Source organism: Branchiostoma lanceolatum, chromosome 12, assembly GCF_035083965.1.
Source record: "Branchiostoma lanceolatum isolate klBraLanc5 chromosome 12, klBraLanc5.hap2, whole genome shotgun sequence".
Classification (NCBI taxonomy): Eukaryota; Metazoa; Chordata; class Leptocardii; order Amphioxiformes; family Branchiostomatidae; genus Branchiostoma; species Branchiostoma lanceolatum.
This window is the reverse complement of record NC_089733.1, coordinates 18,951,001-18,974,485: the sequence shown is the minus strand read 5'-3', so window position 1 is coordinate 18,974,485 and position 23,485 is coordinate 18,951,001. Positions and strand designations below refer to the sequence as shown.

General features: G+C 44.4%; 1 protein-coding gene across 10 annotated transcripts in view; it reads left to right on the top strand.

Annotated features, from left to right (window-relative positions):
• The window catches only part of LOC136446582 (acid-sensing ion channel 1C-like), a 396,318-nt gene that overhangs the window by 337,480 nt on the left and 35,353 nt on the right, over positions 1-23,485 (top strand). The window contains exon 1 of one of the 10 annotated variants that reach the window (XM_066445031.1): positions 19,379-21,676. The exons of the other annotated variants lie outside the window; for them this stretch is intronic. Within the exon in view, the coding sequence (XP_066301128.1) occupies positions 20,993-21,676 (684 nt within the window). The 5' untranslated portion in view covers positions 19,379-20,992. Of the gene's footprint in view, positions 1-19,378; positions 21,677-23,485 lie in introns of those variants that run through there. 10 annotated transcript variants of the gene reach the window in all.

Below are 23,485 nucleotides of genomic sequence, written 5' to 3'. Positions count from 1 at the left end.
GAAGTATAAGAAGCCGTTGACGTCTGTCTGTCTGCAACTTTAAGGAGATTCAGCCGGAGGGGCCAAGAGTGCAAGGTCAGCCTGACCTTGCAATGATCGAAAGCAAATAAGCTATGAATAGTCAATGCGCAGGGGAGGGGGGCACCTCAGACCTCAGTGTTTGGAACGGCAAGGGACTGTCTCAAAACTTTGACGTCTGGAATGGCCAGGGACGATCTCAAAACATTCATGTCTCCAACGGCCAGGGAAGATCTAAAAACTTAAATGTCTGGAAGAGGCAGGGGCAATTTTAAAACCTTTTAAACACTTTTCACACATTTCAAAACCGAATGTGGGGAACCCGTTTATTTGTGCTGCACAAATATGTATCAACATTACACGTCACAAAACATCGCATGCAGGCAAAGAAACATTCAGTCTCTTACCCTGAATTGGTAAAGATTGTTACAATTCTATCCAAGAACGATTACATACAAAGGCACAAGAAAAAATGCTGACAATGCAATGATAAGGCAAGGAAAAGTTTATCTATTGCCCTTTAGGATGATTCCAAATTTGCCATGATGGTACATTCCTAGCTTAAGCACCAGCCCTGCTTATGTTAGTGGGGTGCAGAACAGAGATATTGAAATCAGCCCCCCTGGCAACAGTGTTGGACGTTGGCAGAGAATTTTCAGCACATTTTGGGGGGCAACTCACTTATGGAATCAACCCCGGCATGTTTCCTTCGTTGATGGGAGAATGAGATGGTATTACCTCTGGCAAGGCGCATCATACTCACTTCCCCGCAGTCAGAGGAAGTCATGTTTGATATGAATGCGATCGAAGAAAGTGGTCTCTGACAGGTCAGACTTTATAACCTCCCTGTGAAGATGCAATTCCATTCCGTGACATTACACGCTACTTCCTGGCTGTGATACGGAATCGATCCCGACGTATCATGTCGTTCCCGCCTTACACAGTTGATCCATGTCGTTCCCGACGCACAAAGTGGATACGTGTTCGGCTGAAAACATGAAACCTGATATTACGGCCGGCGCTACTGCTGAGGTCAGCAAGGTCGCGTGGCCTTGATTGTCCTTGTTCTCTCCATGCAGATAACTCAAGGTCAAAGTCACTTAGCTCATCTTTTTGACCTTGACTGGAGCCATAGTCAGACTACAAAACTTGCCGACTATTTGGAGAGTAGCTGCAGATAAATAGTGTAGCAAATTTTGGGGATTCTGGCGATAAACAGTGGCAATTTTGGGAAAGGCTGCTGATAAAACTGTGGCAATTTTGGGAAGAGGCTGCTGATAAACAGTGTGGCAATTTGAGAAGAGGTTGCTGATAAACAGTGTGGCAATTTGGGGAGAGGCTGCTGATAAACAGTGTGGCAATTTGGCGAGAGGCTACTGATAAACAGTGTGGCAATTTGGGGAGAGGCTGCTGATAAACAGTGTGGCAATTTGGGGAGAGGCTGCTGATAAACAGTGTGGCAATTTGGGGAGAGACTACTGATAAACAGTGTGGCAATTTGGGGAGAGACTACTGATAAACAGTGTAGCAATTTGGGGAGAGGCTGCTGATAAACAGTGTGGCAATTTGGGGAGAGGCTGCTGATAAACAGTGTGGCAATTTGGGGAGAGACTACTGATAAACAGTGTGGTAATTTTGGGGAGAGGTTGCTGATAAACAGTGTGGCAATTTGGGGAGAGACTTACTGATAAACAGTGTGGCAATTTGGGGAGAGGCTGCTGATAAACAGTGTGGCAATTTGAGAAGAGGTTGCTGATAAACAGTGTGGCAATTTGGGGAGAGACTTACTGATAAACAGTGTGGCAATTTGGGGAGAGGCTGCTGATAAACAGTGTAGCAATTTGGGGAGAGACTTACTGATAAACAGTGTAGCAATTTGGGGAGAGGCTGCTGATAAACAGTGTAGCAATTTGGGGAGAGACTTACTGATAAACAGTGTAGCAATTTGGGGAGAGGCTGCTGATAAACAGTGTGGCAATTTGGGGAGAGGCTGCTGATAAACAGTGTGGCAATTTGGGGAGAGACTACTGATAACCAGTGTGGCAATTTGGGGAGAGGCTGCTGATAAACAGTGTAGCAATTTGGGGAGAGACTTACTGATAAACAGTGTAGCAATTTGGGGAGAGACTTACTGATAAACAGTGTAGCAATTTGGGGAGAGACTTACTGATAAACAGTATGGTAATTTTGGGGAGAGACTTACTGATAAACAGTGTAGCAATTTGGGGAGAGACTTACTGATAAACAGTGTAGCAATTTGGGGAGAGACTTACTGATAAACAGTGTAGCAATTTGAGAAGAGGTTGCTTTTGGGAGGCGTATGATGTATAATGAATATCTCTCAGCTTTGAGCAGATCATAGACCGACTTCTGTAGATTTTGGAATGCTCTAGAATGTGTAATTGTTTTTTAATCTTTAATCATGGCAAACATCTCTGATTTTAAACTATGTGTGCCTTGCGTTAAATGTAATCTAAGGCATCATAGTGGATCAAATGGTCTTTTTGCCCTTGAAATGTGCTAAGTGGCTTTCCTGCCCAAAGCTGGCTCCCTGTGCACAGCACCGAGTGGTTCCTTTGATGTGAAGTTAAGAGTTTATTCCGGCAGTAAAACCTGTGAAATGTGAGCCCTGAGTGAACGGAGTGATCAGACAGAGGGAACCTCGTAAAACATGGGTTAACAATCTTTGGATGACAGCAACACCAAATATGGTTAGTGTCTGACAGTGTGCACCAACACCAAATATGGTGTCTGACAGACTTATAGTGTGCACCAACACCAAATATGGCTAGTGTCTGACAGACTTAGTGTGCACTAACACCAAATATGGTTAGTGTCTGACAGTGTGCACCAACACCAAATATGGTGTCTGACAGACTTTAAGTGTGCACCAACACCAAATATGGTTAGTGTCTGATAGTGTGCACCAACACCAAATATGGCTAGTGTCTGACAGACTTAGTGTGCACTAACACCAAATATGGTTAGTGTCTAACAGTGTGCACCAACACCAAATATGGTGTCTGACAGACTTAGTGTGCACCAACACCAAATATGGCTAGTGTGCACCAACACCAAATATGGTTACTGTCTGACAGACTTAGTGTGCACCAACACCAAATATGGCTAGTGTGCACCAACACCAAATATGGTTACTGTCTGACAGACTAAGTGTGCCACAACACCAAATATGGCTAGTGTCTGACAGACTTAGTGTGCCACAACACCAAATATGGTGACTGTCTGACAGACTTAGTGTGCCACAACACCAAATATGTCCAGTGTCTGACAGACTAAATGTGCACCAACGCCAAATATGGTTAGTGTGTGGTGTGCGGTTTTATAGTCCGGCTGCTTTAAAGAGATCAAACGTAATGTCAGGTGGTTGCCGCTAGCGACGGTGAGACGAGGGATGATGTGCGTTGTGATTCGCTGGCAGATTCAGAGAGATCAAATGAAAGCCATCTCAAAAGAAGCCTCCATGTTGTCGGGTCAGCTTGGATGGTTGCCCCTAGCGATGGTGGAACGAGGGGTGGGCTGTATCGTGATTCAGAGAGATCAAATGAAACGCATCTCAAAAGAACAAAGATGTTGTAGGGTCAGGTTTGATGGTTGCCCCTAGCGACGGTGTGCGGCCTGATTGGCCGGCTGATTTATAGAGATCAACCAGCAGCACAGAGGAGGCCATGAAAGTGAAAGTGATGTTGTAGGCTTGCCCCAAGGCTGAGAGATCCGCAGCGCAAACTCTCACTTTCATCCCAACAGCAACATTAATAGCTGGGATTATCTTCACTCTCCTGGAGCACTTTCACTTTTCCCAATGTCAAGTGCACGAAGCGGCCGTTATCAGAGCTCTGACAGGCGGAGTTCCTGTTATCTAACTCGTGTGCTTCTGACTAGCCGATAGAGAACAAATGTTGTCTAGCAGTTTCTAAACTCTCCTTAAATGGGTTGTTGTCTAGCACTTTCTAAAATCCCATTATACATGTAGGGGTTGTTGTCTAGCAGGTTCTAAACTCCCTTAAAGGGTTTGTTGTGTAGCAGTTTCTAAACTCCCAGTAAAGGGCTTGTTGTGTAGCAGTTTCTAAACTCCCCTTAAAGGGCTTGTGTGGTGAAGCAGTTTCTATAATGCCCTTAAAGGGCTTATGTGGTGTGGCAGTTTCTTAACTGCCCTTAAGAGCAAGTGGTGTAGCAGTTTCTAAACTCCCCTAAAGGGGAAGTGGTGTAGCAGTTTCTAAACACCCATTAAAGGGGTTGTTGTGTAGCAGTTTCTAAACTGCCCTTAAGGCCATGTGTTGTAGCAGTTTCTAAACGCCCCTTAAAGAGCATATGTGGTTTAGCATAAAGGGCACATTGTGTGCATGGTAGTTTCCAAAGTCCCCTAAAGGGCAAGTGATGTGACATTAGCAGTTTCTAAGTTGCCCTAAAGGGCATGTAGTGTAGCAGTTTCTAAACCCCCCGAGAGAGCATGTGGTGTAGCAGTTTCTACCCCCCCCCCCCCAAAGGCATGTAGTGTTGCAGTAGCAGTTTCTAAATCAGGAGATCGTGTTCCCATCTTCATATGTAACCCAGCTTTTATCAATGAATGTCTGACAGCCATGCTGGGCCCCCAGGCGGCTGGGTTAGGCTTGCTGGGAGGGAATTGATTTTGGTTTACATAAAAGCTTAATCCAGAAAGCAATATTATGTCACACGAACTGATATGTGACGTCCTGAACAGCGCAAACTCTCACTTTCATCCCAACAGCAACATTAATAGCTGGGATTATCTTCACTCTCCTGGAGCACTTTCACTTTTCCCAATGTCAAGTGCACGAAGCAGCCGTTATCAGAGCTCTGACAGGCGGAGTTCCTGTTATCTAACTCGTGTGCTTCTGACTAGCCGATAGAGAACAAATGTTGTCTAGCAGTTTCTAAACTCTCCTTAAATGGGTTGTTGTCTAGCACTTTCTAAAATCCCATTATACATGTAGGGGTTGTTGTCTAGCAGGTTCTAAACTCCCTTAAAGGGTTTGTTGTGTAGCAGTTTCTAAACTCCCAGTAAAGGGCTTGTTGTGTAGCAGTTTCTAAACTCCCCTTAAAGGGCTTGTGTGGTGAAGCAGTTTCTATAATGCCCTTAAAGGGCTTATGTGGTGTGGCAGTTTCTTAACTGCCCTTAAGAGCAAGTGGTGTAGCAGTTTCTAAACTCCCCTAAAGGGGAAGTGGTGTAGCAGTTTCTAAACTCCCATTAAAGGGGTTGTTGTGTAGCAGTTTCTAAACTGCCCTTAAGGCCATGTGTTGTAGCAGTTTCTAAACGCCCCTTAAAGAGCATATGTGGTTTAGCATAAAGGGCACATTGTGTGCATGGTACAGTCAAACCTGCCTAGGCGACCACCTTTTCAACGCGACCACCTGGCCATGGCGACCGCTTTTTCTCGGTCCCGAAAATTTTCCCCATAGGCACAAGCATTAAGCTGCCTGCCCAAGGCGACCACCTGTCCAACGCGACCGCGACCGCCACAAATTGGGACCGCAGAGAGCACAACCCCTGCCCATGGCGGCCGCCTAATTTTCAAGCTTGTGGTGACATCGGATCATTTTGCTGTCGGATTTCACGGAAATGTTTTCAAGACTTTGAAGGACAAAATAAGGACTAAAATATATGGAATAGTAATGTTATAGCATCGATTCCTCCATGAAGTGTTTTAATAAAACGTTCCCCCTATAAACACTGTTAAGACAAATGTTTGTGATGTTGTTGTGCCTATCGTAATCTTATAGTTTACCGCAAACTCAAGCAAGTTCAGTTTAAAATCAATTTTCAAAACGAATACGTAGTGCATGGCGTCAAAAAGTCAGATTTCACAGAAATTACTATCTATATCTTGTATTTTCAACAAAAATGTGTCTGTGTCTTACTAAATTCCGCCGAAAAATGACTTCGCGGCGGGCAAAACACCGGGCGAGACATGTTGTTCCTCGGTCCCGACGCCATCTTGGATTTGGCATGGCCCGGAGTTGGCATAAACCTCCTTGCGCTGACCTTTCTAAAACACGATGCTTTTGTGTATGAACATTTACGAATACTCTAGTTATTGACGAAAATTAATATTCTTTTTTTCTTTTTATTTCCATGAATCTCACAAACCTTTATTGGACGCTGGGCGTTCTGCTACACTGACTTACCTTTTGATGCGGTCGCATAGAGCTTGGCGGCGCGGCGCGACGAAATCACCGTTCCGTTTTCATCTTTAGTTGTCAGATCGAAAACTTTTTGACCCTTTTATCTAGCGGTCGGCGCCCCAAAAAAGGCTGGGGCTAGCAGGTGTTTTCTAGGGATTTGTCTTAGGCCTTAAAACTTCGATGATGTGCGTGTGTGTGTGTACTATTTTATCTAACGTGTGAATGCGGGATGGTGCTGCGATCATCGAGGCAACCATTGTTTTGTAGTCAAAATTATTACGAAAATGTGTACACGATGTAGCGGTGTACAATTATTACAACGAAAACGGAAAATGTAATTTTTGTAGCCTCTTTCTGTCAATGAGAAATTGAACTTAGTGGGGCTCATGCTGTCTAAATTCACATAATTTTCCATCCATTTACGTACTGTATTTGAAAACCTCGACCTGGAAACATGTCAACACAACTCTTCATGGCGACCACCTGTCCATCGCGACCGTTTTTGCTCGGTCCGCCGGGTGGTCGCCTTGGGCAGGTTTGACTGTAGTTTCCAAAGTCCCCTAAAGGGCAAGTGATGTGACATTAGCAGTTTCTAAGTTGCCCTAAAGGGCATGTAGTGTAGCAGTTTCTAAACCCCCCGAGAGAGCATGTGGTGTAGCAGTTTCTACCCCCCCCCCAAAGGCATGTAGTGTTGCAGTAGCAGTTTCTAAATCAGGAGATCGTGTTCCCATCTTCATATGTAACCCAGCTTTTATCAATGAATGTCTGACAGCCATGCTGGGCCCCCAGGCGGCTGGGTTAGGCTTGCTGGGATGGAATTGATTTTGGTTTACTGAAAAGCTTAATCCAGAAAGCAATATTATGTCACACGAACTGATATGTGACGTCCTGATGACTGGAAAGAAAAAGCTTAGCGTTCGCTCAGGCAGGAATTTCTTAAGTAGATTTACCACATTTGAGGATTCTGTACCATTTCTTACGTAGATTTACAACACCTCAGGATCTTGTGGCGTATCTTATGTAGATTTGCCCCATTTGAGGATCTTCAGGAATTTCTTACGTAGATTTTCCACATCTGAGGATCTTGTGGCATTTCTTACGTAAATTTTCCACATCTGAGGATCTTGTCTAATTTCTAATGTAGATTTGTCACATCTGAGGATCTTGTGGCATTTCTTGCATAAATTTGCCACATCTGAGGGTCTTGTACCATTTCTAAGATAAATACGTAGATTTGCCACATTGGAGGATCCTGTGTTATTTCTTACGTAGATTTGCCACATCCGAGGAACTTGAGGCATTTCTTGAGGCGCGTTTGTAAATCCTGCCGGGATCTTCGTGGCGGGAAGACGAATAGTTTTGTTAAATATCAATTTTCCGCTGGTTGATTTGATGGCGGAGAATCGACCTGCCGTCTGGGCTGATGAGGAGGTCCTCAAGTGGGGAATAAATCTCCCCGAAATCTGATCCCGTCGTACAGGAACCCTATCCCATCTCAGATTACAGAAATCTGATCCCTGTCTCAGATTACAGAAATCTGATCCTCATCTCAAATTACAGAAATCTGATCCCCGTCTCAGATTACAGAAATCTGATCCCCGTCTCAGATTACAGAAATCTGATCCTCATATCAAATTACAGAAATCTGATCCCCGTCTCAGATTACAGAAATCTGATCCCCATCTCAAATTACAGAAATCTGATCCCCATCTCAGATTACAGAAATCTGATCCCCATCTCAAATTACAGAAATCTGATCCTCATCTCAAATTACAGAAATCTGATCCTCGTCTCAAATTACAGAAATCTGATCCTCATCTCAAATTACAGAAATCTGATCCCGTCTCAGATTACAGAAATCTGACCCCCATCTCACAGCACAGATTCAGTCTTTCCTGCAATCAGTTTTTCCAGGAATCAGTCTTTCCTTAAAGTTTAACCTAGGTGATCGGGAAAAACTCCGCTATTTGTTTTTATGGGGAAGGACAACAGGCCTAAAATGTGATGACAACTGCATGAGCTGAACAAGATTAAAAAAAGGGTTGGATTTGTTACTGTTATGTCCCAACGTCTACATAAATCTGTGTTACTTCAATGTGCTGCCAACTACAGGCACAGTGGGATGGAGGGAGGGCAAACAGTGGGGACTTCTTCAGTCAGTCTCTTGAAAGAAGAGTTTACAGTGTCTGCATTCCAGCCCAGCAAAGCTACAGGCAAACCAAGCTGTAGGTCACCAACTCTCCCTGGCAGTCTTTCCTGGAATCAGTTTTTCCTGGAATCAGACAAACTATTTGTGTAAATTTAAAGTGAGATCACCCCGGCATCCCAGCCCTACATGCAAACCAAGCTGTAGGTCATCAACTCTCCCTGGCAGTCTTTCCTGGAATTAGTTTTTCCTGGAATCAAGCCATTTGTAGAAATTTAAAGTGAAATCACCCCAGCATCCCAGTCCAGTATAACTACATGGCAACTAAACTGTAGGTCACCAACTCTCCTGGGCAGTCTTTCCTGGAATCCTGTCAGACACTAACCATATTTGGTGTTGGAATCAGACAAGCTATTTGTAGGAATTTAAAGTGAGATCACCCCGGGATCCCAGCCCTGTAGACCACCATGCAAACCAAGCTGTAGGCAGTCTTTTCTGGAATCAGTTTTTCCTGGAATCAGTTTTTCCTGGAATTTTATAAACTATTTGTAGGAATTTAAAGTGAAATCACCCTAGCATCCCAGCCCACTAAACCTGCATGCAAACCAAACTGTAGGTCACCAAGTCTCCTGGGCAGTCTTTCCTGGAATCAGTCTTTCCTGGAATCTTACAAACTATTTGTAGATATCACCCCAGCATCCCAGCCCAGCAAACCAAGCTGTAGGTCACCAACTCTCCTGGGCAGTGTGAGAAATGATCCTGGGCTAGTCCAGCCCATCAGTTTCACTGCAACATGAATATAGATTGGGCTTTAATTGTCCACGCATGATTTCTCCCGCCGCTGGCTAATTTCCCCCACACGTCCCTGAAGTGCCCGAAATTATGGCCGATATAATTGCCAGAATTAGCCGTCCGCACAACGGAACGGATTTCTTCGTTATGCAGACTCATCAAATGAGTATTGGACAGTTTGGCCATTCCCTGCAGTACTGGGGAGCAAGAATGTTTTATTCTGATACTTTTTACCCAAATATAGTCACACCAAACATGGGCGTAGCAATGTCGTCATACCAAACATGGGCGTAGCAATGTCGTCATACCAAACACTTCGGCATAACAATGTTTGTAAACATATCTATTAGACATACCAAACATGGGCGTAGTAATGTAGCAATGCCAAACAGTGGCATAGCAATATATGTAGACATATAGACATACCAAACATGGCAATATATGTAGACATATATGGTCACACAGAGCACAATAAAGGGGAAACCAGACAGGGACATTATAAGGGGAAACAGTGACTCAGACAGGGACACAATAAAGAGGAACCAGTGCCTTTCTTTGATCAATCACGGAAAATATCGCGCGATCCATCGTTGCGCCACTTGCTGATTCCAGCGGTGGAGTAAAGACAAAATCAATTCTCTCCATTTCCTTATATTGTTGCAGCCGGCTATAAGGCGCTACTGATGGATAGGTATAGGGCAGGGGGAGAGCAGTTCTCAGGTTTGGGCCTTATATTGTAGCTCCTTATATAAGGCGCTACTGATGGATAGGTATAGGGCAGGGGGAGAGCAGTTCTCAGGTTTGGGCCTTATATTGTAGCTCCTTATATAAGGCGCTACTGATGGATAGGTATAGGGCAGGGGGAGAGCAGTTATCAGGTTTGTGCCTTATATTGTAAGTTGCAGCTGGTTATATCAACTTAGGTGCTTGTGATGGTGGGTGGGGTTTGGGAGAGTAGCTCTAACTCATCCCACATATATGGGGTTTGGGAGAGTAGCTAACTTTGTCTTGAATTAATCTTCTTTTTAAAGACTGCTTCAAGACATCCTAAATTGTCTTTACCTCATTAACATATCTATTCAGAGTTTTGGTATAAAACCTGGTGTTCTCAGTCCTATCGTTAGTCACTGACGAAAGACAGAGGATACTGTCTGAAACGTCTGTTTCAAAATCTTATCCAGTTGCTTGAGTAATTATTTTTGGCGTATCTTATTACCTGGATGTCTAACCTTCATCAGAGTAGCTTGCAGGTTTTTTTTTTGGTTGAGATGCAGTCAATGATGCCCAACAAGCCAAAAGCTTGAGGCTGTCAGTTTAGAACGATGAACTCTCAGAATCAAAGTCAGTAAGATTGGAAACCTGAAGAACTCTGACAACGTTTCAGTCAATGTTCTCTGTAGCCACAAACAGGTAAATGTTAAAGGCACAATGATATATGATACACTTACTGTTTTCAAAATCATATGCAGTTGCACGAGTAACTCCTATTTAGCGTATTGTTTATAATGTCTTAGTCAATGGTCTCTGTTACTAGAAACAGGTAAATGTTAAAGGCACAATCATATGATACATCAACGCAGTTATTGGTTGAGGGAGGCGTTGACTTGAAGAAAGTCCATTTTGAGACAGGCTAGAGCTACATGTTTCATCATGCAACCATAAGGGATCCGGAGATAATGCTATCATAGCCTATGCTAGACCACCAGAGAGCTAGTAAGATGTTTCATCATGCAAATGTAACTAAGGGATCCAGAGATATGCTGTGCCAGACCACCAGGGAACTAAAGACAATTTCTAACTATGAGATGGGTTAGAGTTGGACCACCAGGGAATTACAGACAATATCTAATTGTCCCCCATGCTTTAGAGATGGGTTAGAGTTGGACCACCAGGGAACTAAAGACAATTTCTCACTGTGGGATGAGTTAGAGTTGGACCACCAGGGAATTGGAGACAATTTCTAACTGTGGGATGGTTTAGAGCTGGACCACCGGAGACCTAGATGTCTCATCATGAGACCTTACGGGATCCAAAGTGCTGCTATGCTAGACCACCAGGGAATTACAGACAATATCTAATTGTCCCCCATGCTTTATTAACAGAAGCTGTAATTGCTGTTTATGAACATCCTGTCGGACAGGGAATTGATGAAGTCCTACATCGTCAGCAAAGCCTCATTAAGGGCCAATTAGCTCCCAGCTGTGACGAGCTCCTCAGCCCGGCAAGCTGCGAAACGTGCCGATGAATATTTCAGGACAGATTGTCTGGTCCATTTGCGGTGGCGAATCCGTGATTTGTCTGAAGGACGTGCAAAGTGGGATCACCTGGGGCGCGTTTTACCACAACATGGTTTGAAAAATAAGAAATTCATCATTAATGTGAAGTACCGTTTATCAATTTTGCACATTTTGTGAGTTTTTGCAACACATTGATTTTTGGAATACTCCATCTTTGTATGGGGATTTTGAGGTGTACACAATGTCATGCAATGTCTGTTTTGGAAAATGATTTAAAAAAAAATGAAAATAATAACTTTATTGCACAACAATTGTACAAGGTACAAAGTGTGGCATTCACTGGTACATAGATAACATTCTATTAGGCTAATCATATATTATGGATGTGAAGTACCGTTAGTCCATTTTGAACATTTTGTGAGTTTGGAATACTCCATTTTTGCAATGCTGTGATTGTGGAATACTCCATCTTTGCATGGAGAATAGATTTTGGGGTCCAGATATTAATTGCAATGTCTTCCGACATGAAATATTCTGTGAAGGAAGGTCATGACAGTACTGACTGTAGGCCATTAAGTATTTTGCTGCCACAGCTTTATGTCTACTTTAGTCATTTTCATATACTTATTATTAGAAGAAACTTCAGGAAGGTATATACAGGGGGTTAGCATTTATAGATGGAAAAATCCTAACATTTCCACATTCAGAAGGACTGTCTCCATATTTCTAGGGGAATATTTCACCAAAAACTGTATTTTTGCAAAAAAATATCCACCCCTGCTCCTGAGTAGAAACTGCCAGGGCACAAGTCCACAACAGTTTTTTTTTCCTTTGTTCTTGGGCATTTTGAATGATAAAGATTTAGCAAATTGTCAAGATGAAAGCAGAAAGCTGGGAGTAAACTTAATTACATTTTACTACATGTACATTCACTACCTGAAACTGTGTACCAAGGTACAGCTTTCAGGCTCTGTTTTCATGTCAATATTACAATTTAGAATTTTTCTACGTCCAAGAACCGACAAACGAAATTGGTGTGGCCTAATCATTGCCTCATCAGTGATCAGTCAACCTTATGAGACGGCTCAAATAACACCGACAAAACAGCTAATATCCTGCCCAAACTGTGGCCCCCTGCGGGACACATGAATGAACTCTTCCATCCATCATCACGTCGCCATGGCAACCATCGCCACGGCATGGATTAAGTCAGCCAGATGCCATCTCAAATTACAACTCACAGGCCAGAACTGGAAACATTTATGTTCTAAATCTTTCTTTCAGTTCAACTTGGGACTACAGGCTCTGAAACTGCTGTGTTTTGTTTTATTGTTTTATTTGTGATATTGTACAGTGTACGCAACTCAGTTTTTACCTACCATGTATGATAACACTTGTTATCAATAAACCATTCATTCACTCTTTTGAATTTATCACAGACAAGGTGAAAGGGAGGGCAAAACAGATGCATAAGCACCTTTACAAAATGCCTGCCCACACACTTAGGACATAAACATCTACATTATATTTCAGTAGAAACCAACTGAATATACAAATATACAAAGCATACAATTCACAATGAAGCATAATTCAGATATTGATATCTCTTGAATCTTGAATGGGACATTTAATGATGTCAACACGGAGAACAATATTGATATACAATGAGGGTCCCCCGAAAGTGCGAAATGGAACGAAATGGAACGAAATGGAACGAAATGGAACGAAATGGAACGAAATGGAACGAAATGGAACGAAATGGAACGAAATGGAACGAAATGGAACGAACTAAAACATGTGTAACATTATGAAATGTAATACCAGTAGATAGCGAAATATAAGGAACGTTGTAACATTCACAATAGACGGGAACAGGAAGCAAATACATAATATAACGTGTTTTATTTCTTGAATCTGTTTGATGATATTAAATACAACGTTTTTGCCGCGTTTGTGTGGCTAGATTCTTCCTTGAAAATGGGAGCGCCGTGTGCAAAGAGATCCACCGCTCTTCCTTTGTGTTTACCAACGATCTGCAAATGAACTGCTGAAAATAGCAGGAAAACCAGCAAACGGAACTGAGTATCGAAGTAAGGACTAGATTATACAGAAGTGGTGGTAACATTGCATCTCATAATTCACCAAGAGGGCATGAGGCAAGCGTAATTTTTTTATTTATACAGTGTGTTTGCGTGTTGCAAATGGAGCCCCGCATGCAAATGACCGCCAATGTTGCCAGCGCATCGGAACTGTGTACGTGGGTGTGCTACCGACAGGTTGAATCAAACTCCGACTTCCACGTTTTATTTACATACGGTTTTAGTCCATAACTAGTACGTATCATATGCATATCTCCGCAACAACGATTTTTATACAACCAATTGTTCGGCTGGTCGGCTGTCGGAGAATGGACCCCTCCGCTAATGATATGCAAATGCAGCTCTGCGCTGCGTCACCAATGTAAAATTTCACACTTCATTCAACCACGGACGTGGACTGAGAACTACCTCTGGAGACATTTCTACTTACTTGTTCACGACAAAACAAAGGGAGGGTGTGAACGAGCAGGATGTGTATTTCACAGTTCACACAACACGCAAACACGCTGTATGAATAATGAAATTACGCTTGCCTCATGCCCTCTTGGTGAATTACGAGATGCAATGTTACCACCAACTTATGTATAATCTAGTCCTTACTTCGATATTCAGTTCCATTTGCTGGTTTTCCTGCTATTTTCAGCAGTTCATTTGCAGATCGTTGGTAAACACAAAGGAAGAGCGGTGGATCTCTTTGCACGCGGCGCTCCCATTTTCAAGGAAGAATCTAGCCACACAAACGCGGCAAAAACGTTGTATATAATATTATCAAATAGATTCAAGAAATAACACACGTTATATTATGTATTTGCTTCCTGCTCCCGTCTACTGTGAATGTTACAACGTTCCTTATATTTCGCTATCTACTGGTATTACATTTCATAATGTTACATATGTTTCAGTTCGTTCCATTTCGTTCCATTTCGTTCCATTTCGTTCCATTTCGTTCCATTTCGTTCCATTTCGTTCCATTTCGTTCCATTTCGTTCCATTTCGTTCCATTTCGTTCCATTTCGTTCCATTTCGTACTTTCGGGGGACCGTACAATGAAGGAAGATCTCAATGGGGTCGTGCGTCAACACTAGAGCTACCCCCACAAGTGGTCCACTGGTACATGGGAGACTGTGTTTGACATGACTATTAATGGCTACGGGGTGTTTTACACGTAACAATCAAATTCAACACGATTTCACCCTGTTCGATCAGCAGGAATGTGTGTTTTTACTTCCCAACAATGTGGAGACTTTCATTTAACCGTTTCACGCTTGTGTGGCTGCTACACCGTTAGGGTTTGGTGTAATTTGTTTTTATGTTTGTTTAATGCTGCCACAATGTGATTATTTCCTATCACTGTCCCCCGGGTAATCGGTGCATGGCTCGAACCCAAACCCAGCCGTGCCGGCCTCTCTTGCCAGTCCTGATCAATAGTTATCATCTATAATCTGCTGGCTACAGGAACCTACTGGTTACAGGAATCTACTATTTCCAGGAATCTACTGGTTATAGGAATCTACTGGTTACAGGAATCTGCTGGTTCCAGGAATCTACTGGTTATAGGAATCTACTGGTTACAGGAATCTACTGGTTACAGGAATCTACTGGTTACAGGAACCTACTGGTTACAGGAATCTACTATTTACAGGAATCTACTGGTTACAGGAATCTACCAGTTCCTGGAATATACACTCAGACTGTCAGTGTTGATAATGGCTTGTACCCAAACCCAGCCGTGCTGGCCTCTCCTGCCAGTCCTGATCAATAATCATCTGGAATCTACTGGTTCCAGGAATCTACTGGTTTCAGGAATCTACTGGTTATAGGAATCTACTGGTTACAGGAATCTACTGGTTACAGGAATCTACTGGTTATAGGAATATACTGGTTATAGGAATCTACTGGTTACAGGAATCTACTGCTTACAGGAATCTACTGGTTACAGGAATCTACTGTAATTAGTGCATGGGTTGTACCCAAACCAGCCCCTCCTGTCATTCTTCATGAATACCAGGGGTTAATGTGATGATTTTTGTTCCTTTGCTTTTCCGTTTGAAGGCCACACCAATTTACCACTTTGTATCCACCCCAACAAGCAAATTTCTGTCCGGGGATAGACAGAGGGACGGGTCCTGGAGATAGCCATGCTATCAATGAAACATCCCGGCCAGTCGGCAGTCTCTCCGTCTTTAATATTGCATGCCGTGATCAGGTGTACAGTGTTAGTAATTACCTTGCCTGGTTCTCAGTCAGCTAGGCTGTATGTGTATGTGACATGATTAACACCTAAATGTCCATTTATAACAGCCACCTTTGACATAATCAACTCTCACACACCTTCGTCTTTGTGTAAAACAGCCACCTTTGTGATATAATTAACTCTCACACAGATACATGACCATGTATAACAGCCACCTTTGAGATAATTAACCCTCACACACATACTGTACATGTCTGCGATGTCAGTGCCTTTAATAATGATGCCCTGATCAGGTTTACAGTGTTTAAGTGATTACCTGGTCCTGATCATGAGTGAGCTCAGCTGTATGTGACATAATTAACCTTCAAACAGACACATGTTCATGTATAACAGCCGCCTTTGTGACATAATTAACCCTCACACAGCTACACACCCATGTAAAACAGCCACCTTTGACATAATTAACCCTCACACAGCTACGTGTCCATGTAAAACAGCCACCTTTGTGACATAATTAACCCTCACACAGCTACATGCTCATGTATAACAGCCACCTTTGTAACATAATTAACACACATACATGTCTATGTACATTTGTAAAACAGCCACCTTTGTGACATAATTAACCCTCACACAGATACATGTCTGCGATGTCAGTGCCTTTAATATTGTATGCCGTGATGATGTTTACAGTGGTAGTTATGTAAGAAGTTCTACATAAGCTTGGATTGACAGCTTTAGTTCCCCCTCTGTTCATGCTGAGTCGTTGACGTCATACCCCCAATTGTTTGTACCAATGAGCGGTTCCCGGCCTTTAATATTGCATGCTTTGATGATGTTTACAACATTAGTAATTACTCTAACTGCTTCTGCGTAACCTCGGATTGACAGCTTTGGTTCCACCTCTGTTTGCGAGTAGTTGATGTGACATCCCCGAATGTTTGTACCACTTAATGAATAGTCCCCAGCCTTTAATAATGCATGCCATGATGATGTTTACAGCATTAGTAATTACTCTAACTGCTTCTGCGTAAGCTTGGCTTGACAGCTTCGGTTCCACCTCTGTTCGTGCCGAGTAGTTGATGTGACATCCCCGGATGTTTGTACCAATGAACGGTCCCCGGCCTTTAACATTGCATGCCATGATGATGTTTACAACATTAGTAATTACTCTAACCGCTTCTGCGTAACCTCGTCTTGACAGCTTTGGTTCCAGCTCTGTGCCGAGTAGTTGATGTGACATCGCCAAATGTTTGTACTACTTAATGAACACCCCCCAGCCTTTAATATTGCATGCCGTGATGATGTTTACAGCATTAGTAATTACTCTAACCGCTTCTGTGTAAGCTCGTCTTGACAGCTTTGGTTCCACCTCTGGTTGCCCCTCGGAAACAGGAATTATGCGTCCCTGGTGACGTGTAATTTGTTCCCCCTCCATAATTGTCATCTGGATTTGTTGTCCCGGCGTAATTATGGAGTAATAGACTCAATTCTGGGTTGATCAATTTCCATAAGCTGTGTTTAAGTCCGTTCTGTCTCAGTGCTTTTTGTTTGGAAATCTGTCAGAGATTGGGGTTTGTGCCGTGTCAGCAAAACGGCTAACCCGGCCGGGTGTCGCTGTGTCAGGGCGCGTGGGTAGCTGTGTGGGTGGATGGGTAGCTGTGTGGGTGGATGGGTAACTCGGGGAAATATTCTGTGAATCCCTTGCTGTGTTTTATTGTATTATTTGGGTTTATTGTAACGTAAAAGGGAGGTCAAAATAGGTGAATACGCAGCTTACTAGTTGCCCTCCTACACGCTAAAGGAAAAATAAATATCAACAGTACACTACATTAGAATTTAACTATTCTTCTTCTTGACTTGGCTTCAGAACTGTACATTGTACATTAGAAATTAAATATATCTACAAATGTACAATACAGCGCTCAACACAACAATGAAGCATACTGCATTATATTTTAATATTGTCCCATGTAAGTCCTGTACCTTTGTGGGAATATTGCACAGTTTTTTAGAAGGGTAAAACCTGTCCCTAAGTGTGTTAGAATATCATGTAAATTCTGCACAGTATATAGAAGGGTAAAACCTGTCGCTAAGTGTGTTAGAATATTGCACAGTTTTGTAGATGGTTGAAACCTGTGCCTGAGTGTTTGAGAATATTATGTTAATGCTTGAATCAGTGGCAGCCAACAGGAGATTTGTGTGTTCAATCCTGGCAGCTTTTCCTGTACCTATGTGGGAATATTGTTCAGTTTTGTAGAAGGATAAAACCTGTCCCTAAGAGTGTTAGAATATTATGTAAATTTTGCCCAGTCCTGAGTGGTTAGAATATTATGTAAATGCTTGAATCAGTGGCAGCCGACAGGAGATTTGTGTGTTCAATCCTGGCAGCCTGGGTCCCTCCTGTTCCTATGTGGGAGTATTGTTTTGCAGAAGGTGCCTGAGTGTGTTAGAATAAATTCTGCAATTTTCCTTTTTCGGAATATTGTTCAGTTTTGTAGAAGGTTGAAACCTGTCCCTTGCCTGGGTGTGTTAGATTAAATTCTGCAATTTTGCAGAAGATTGTCCCAAAGAGTGTTAGAATATTATGTAGATTCTGCCCAGTCCTGAGTGGTTAGAATATTATGTAAATGCTTGAATCAGTGGCAGCCAACAGGAAACTACTGTGCTCAATCCTGGCAGCCTGGGTCCCTCCTGTACCTATGTGGGAATATTGTTTTGTAGAAGGTGCCTGAGTGTGTTAGAATAAATTCTGCAGTTTGGTAGAAGGTTGTTAGAATATTATGTAAATTCTGCCCAGTCGTGAGTGCCTTAGAATATTATGTAAATGCTTGAATCAGTGGCAGCCAACAGGAGATTTGTGTGTTCAATCCTGGCAGCCTGATCCTTTGTGGGAATATTGTTCAGTTTTGTAGAAGGTTGAAGCCTGTACCTTGCCTGGGTGTGTTAGAATAAATGCTGCAATTTTGCAGAAGGTTGTCCCTAAGAGTGTTAGAATATTATGTAAATTCTGCCCAGTCGTGAGTGCGTTAGAATATTATGTAAATGCTTGAATCAGTGGCAGCCAACAGGAGATTTGTGTGTTCAATCCTGGCAGCCTGATCCTTTGTGGGAATATTGTTCAGTTTTGTAGAAGATTGAAACCTGTATTTGTTAGAATTGTTGGGTTTGTTAGAATAAATTCTGCAATTTTGCAGAAGGTTGTCCCAAAGAGTGTTAGAATTTTATGTAAATTCTGCCCAGTCCTGAGTGGTTAGAATATTATGTAAATGCTTGAATCAGTGGCAGCCAACAGGAGATTTGTGTCTTCAATCCTGGCAGCTTTTCCTGTACCTATAATGTGGGAATATTGTTCAGTTTTGTAGAAGGTTGTTAGAATATTATGTAAATTCTGCCCAGTCGTGAGTGCGTTAGAATATTATGTAAATGCTTGAATCAGTGGCAGCCAACAGGAGATTTGTGTGTTCAATCCTGGCAGCCTGGGTCCCTCCTGTACCTATGTGGGAGTATTGTTTTGTAGAAGGTGCCTGAGTGTGTTAGAATAAATTCTGCAGTTTGGTAGAAGGTTGTTAGAATATTATGTAAACTCTGCCCAGTCGTGAGTGTGTTAGAATATTATGTAAATGCTTGAATCAGTGGCAGCCGACAGGAGATTTGTGTGTGCAATCCTGGCAGCCGGGTCCCGCGGGAGGGTGCGTTCCCGTCCCAGCCGATATTGGGTTCCATCAAACGGCGCTCAGTAATTATCCACAGTGCAGCGGGGCTGATACATATGGATGCCTCGTCCCGCAGGTGAGCCCACTTCATATGGAAGGCACGCCGCCGCTATGCAAATGCCGCACTGATAGATGGACTGCCTCGTTTGCTTGCAGCCGTCAGCTCTGTGCGCTGGATTCAGACATCGCTCGGTGGTGCGGCGACGCTAGTGTGAAGCTGAGGACCGACCAGGGGAGGAAACGAACTGTGGAGGCAGGAACTCTGGCAGGGTGGGGCTGGGACGGCGTCTCTCCCGGCTGTGTAGGGAAGGAGGAGGAGGAGGATTCTCTCCCCTGGTTTTACTGCCCACTCCTCCACCACCGATGCCACGCCGACATTCCGGGACTCACAGCAGCGTCACGGCAACGGAACACCAACATTCCGGGACTTACAACGACGTCACGGCAACGCACCGAGGATCCGGGACGCCTTGGCTGCGTTCCTCCTGTGCTCAGGAACCTCCAGCCCATCCGTGGAGCACCTGCAATCCTGAGCAAACCTGCCAACAGCAGGGAAGTCTGCAGTTTCTCCGTCTGCATTTTTATTGATTGAGGCTCTACTGCTGGTGCCGTAAAGCCGGATTCCTGCTGCAAATATTCCCCCCTGATCGCAGGTAGGCGGAATTGCTGTGTGGACAAAGTTGTTCCTCGCCCGGGCGCTCCAGGGAGTCTTGTAAATAGACTTGACATTGAACTGCCACTTCACTCCGTCCATTCTCCGATCGTGGCGCGGAGACGCAATATTAATCATAAGGGCTTCTTGCAAGGCAAGCTTCTCACCCATCCGATGGATTATTGTTGTAAATAGACCGGTGTTGTGCACCGAGGTGCCTCCTTTTTATACTTCGTGCCAAGTCGGTCCTACCGTCACCACGGTTACCGGACTGACCTCTATGCAGAAACGCGACCTTGCTGTCACCGCCCGTATCTTGGTTGCTTATTCGGAGGAGAGAGAGTCACACTGGCCAGAACCCATGCACATGAAACTGGAACCACGCACGTGAAAATCACCTGTGCTTTGGAACCACGCACGCAAAACCTTTCTGTGGAACCACGCAAGTGAAACTTACCTGTGCTTTAAAACCACGCACATGAAACTCACTTGTTTTCTGGAACCACGCATGTGAAATTCACATGTGCTTTGAAACCACGCACGTTGAAACTCACCTGTTTCCTGGAACCACGGACACCAAACTCACCTGTGCTTTGGAATCACGCAAGTGAAACTTGGAGCCCCGCACATGAAATCTTCCTGTGGAACCACGCACCTGAAAACGACCTGTTTGCTGGAACCCCACACGTTAAACTGACCTGTGCAACCACGCGTGTGAAACTACCCTGCGGAACCACGCACGTGAAACTGCCAAGTTTGCAGGAACCACGCGTGTGAAACTGCCCTGCAGAACCACGCACGTGAAACTGCCAAGTTTGCAGGAACCACGCGTGTGAAACTACCCTGCGGAACCAAGCACGTGAAACTGCCAAGTTTGCAGGAACCACGCGTGTGAAACTACCCTGCGGAACCACGCACGTGAAACTGCCAAGTCATCTGTGAAACTGCGTAACCACGCGTGTGAAACTGCGGAACCATGCACGTGAAACTGACATGTTCGGTGGAGCTGGACTGCTGCCCGTGCTGCGACTGCGGACAATGCTGCTGCGGCTCGAGCACGGCCGGCTCCGAACCCCGAGACGCCTCGTCGGAACTCGGGGACGGAACAGACATCAACGGCGATCAGACATACTACCGGAAACAGGCGCAGACGATGTCGGACTTCGCGGCGGACTCGACGCTACACGGGCTGCCGCACATCTTCCCGGGATCGCCGCTGAGTGTGCGACAGATCGCGTGGGCGCTTGCGTTCGTGGGCTCGCTGTCGGTGCTGCTTTACCAGTGCTCCGACCGCGTGAAGTTCTACTTCCAGTACCCGCACATCACCAAACTGGACATGGTGCTGGCGGCACAGCTGGACTTCCCCGCCATCACCATCTGCAACATGAACATGTTCCGCTGGAGACAGTTCACCAAGAACGACTTGTGGTACATGGGGAAACCCCTCAACATTCTAGACGAGAACAACAACCTCCGCTGCTCTGAATATGCAACCTCGGGAGACATACAAGCGCTAAAAACGAAGGCGAACTTCGATTCTTTTAAACCGTCGCCCTTCAGCATGATAGAATTTGCGAACAGAACGGGCCATCAAATCGAGTCTTTTCTCTTAGACTGTAAGTGGAAAAACTTCACTTGTGGGCCGGAATACTTCACACCCGTAAGTCACTCTCTTACCTTCTTCTTCCTGACCACGTATATCCATCTGCCGACAAACCGGCAATTATTGACATTGACATGTACCTTCTCGTGTCTTAGCCTGTGGTATGTCTTAAATTGTATGTCTTAGAATGTGGGAAGTCTTAAACAAGGGTAAGGTGCCAAGAGGGAGGGGAGAGTAACATTTCACAGTTTTTACCTGCATTGTGAGTCTTTGACTGTGGTGCCTGAGATGTGGCGCTTTCAGCATGTGGTAACCTCGCATTGTTGGGAAGGCAGCAGCAATGGTAGTCTCAGCTTTCCCCACCTTTTTAAACTGTCCCACCTTTTCCCACTTGTCTCACCTTTCCTCACCTGTCTAAACCCTTCCCACCTGTCTCACCTTTTCCCACCTGTCTCACCTTTCCCACCTGTCTTTACTCTTTTCACCTGTCTAAACTCTTCCCACCTGTCTCACCTTTTCCCACCTGTCTCACCTGTCTAAACAGTTTTCACCTGTCTCACCTTTTCCCACCTGTCTAAACCCTCCCCTCCTATCTCACCTTTCCCAACTGTCTCACCTTTTCCCACCTGTCTCACTTGTCTCACCAATTCTCACCTGTCTCACTTTTTCTCTCCTGTCTCAATTTCCCCATCTGTCTAAACTTTTGTCACCTGCCCCACCTTTCCCACCTATATAAACTCTTCCCACCTGTATAACTCCTCCCACTTGTCTCACCTTTTCTGACCTGTCTAAACTGTTCTTACCTTTTTTACCTTTTCTCACCTTCCCCACCTGTCTCACCTTCCCCACCTGTCTCGTCTCTTCTCACCTGACTAAACTGTTATCACCTGTCTCCCCTTTTCTCACCTGGCAACATTTTCCCACCCGTCCACATTTTCCCACAATCAAACTTTATAGGAACGCGCCTGATGACACAAAAGGAGTCTTCCTACTTTAACCTTCTCCCTGCTACCTAACCCTGTAACCATGAGAGAAATAGTGGCCAAACGGCTACTTCAGTGTGCTGAGGGTTAACCTTCTCCCTGCTGCCCAACCCTGTAACCATGAGAGAAATGGTGGCCACACGGCTACTTCAGTGTGCTGAAGGTTAACCTTCTCCCTGCTGCCCAACACTGTAACCATGAGAGAAATGGTGGCCAAACGGCTACTTCAGTGTGCTGAGGGTTAACCTTCTCCCTGCTGCCTAACCCTGTAAACATGAGAGAAATGGTGGCCAAACGGCTACTTCAGTGTGCTGAGGGTTAACCTTCTCCCTGCTGCCCAACCCTGTAACCATGAGAGAAATGGTGGCCAAACGGCTACTTCAGTGTGCTGAGGGTTAACCTTCTCCCTGCTGCCCAACACTGTAACCATGAGAGAAATAGTGGCCAAACGGCTACTTCAGTGTGCTGAGGGTTAACCTTCTCCCTGCTGCCCAACACTGTAACCATGAGAGAAATGGTGGCCAAACGGCTACTTTAGTGTGCTGAGGGTTAACCTTCTCCCTGCTGCCCAACCCTGTAACCATGAGAGAAATAGTGGCCAAACGGCTACTTTAGTGTGCTGAGGGTTAACCTTCTCCCTGCTGCCCAACCCTGTAACCATGAGAGAAATGGTGGCCAAACGGCTACTTTAGTGTGCTGAGGGTTAACCTTCTCCCTGCTGCCTAACCCTGTAACCATGAGAGAAATGGTGGCCAAACGGCTACTTTAGTGTGCTGAGGGTTAACCTTCTCCCTGCTGCCTAACCCTGTAACCATGAGAGAAATGGTGGCCAAACGGCTACTTTAGTGTGCTGAGGGTTAACCTTCTCCCTGCTGCCTAACCC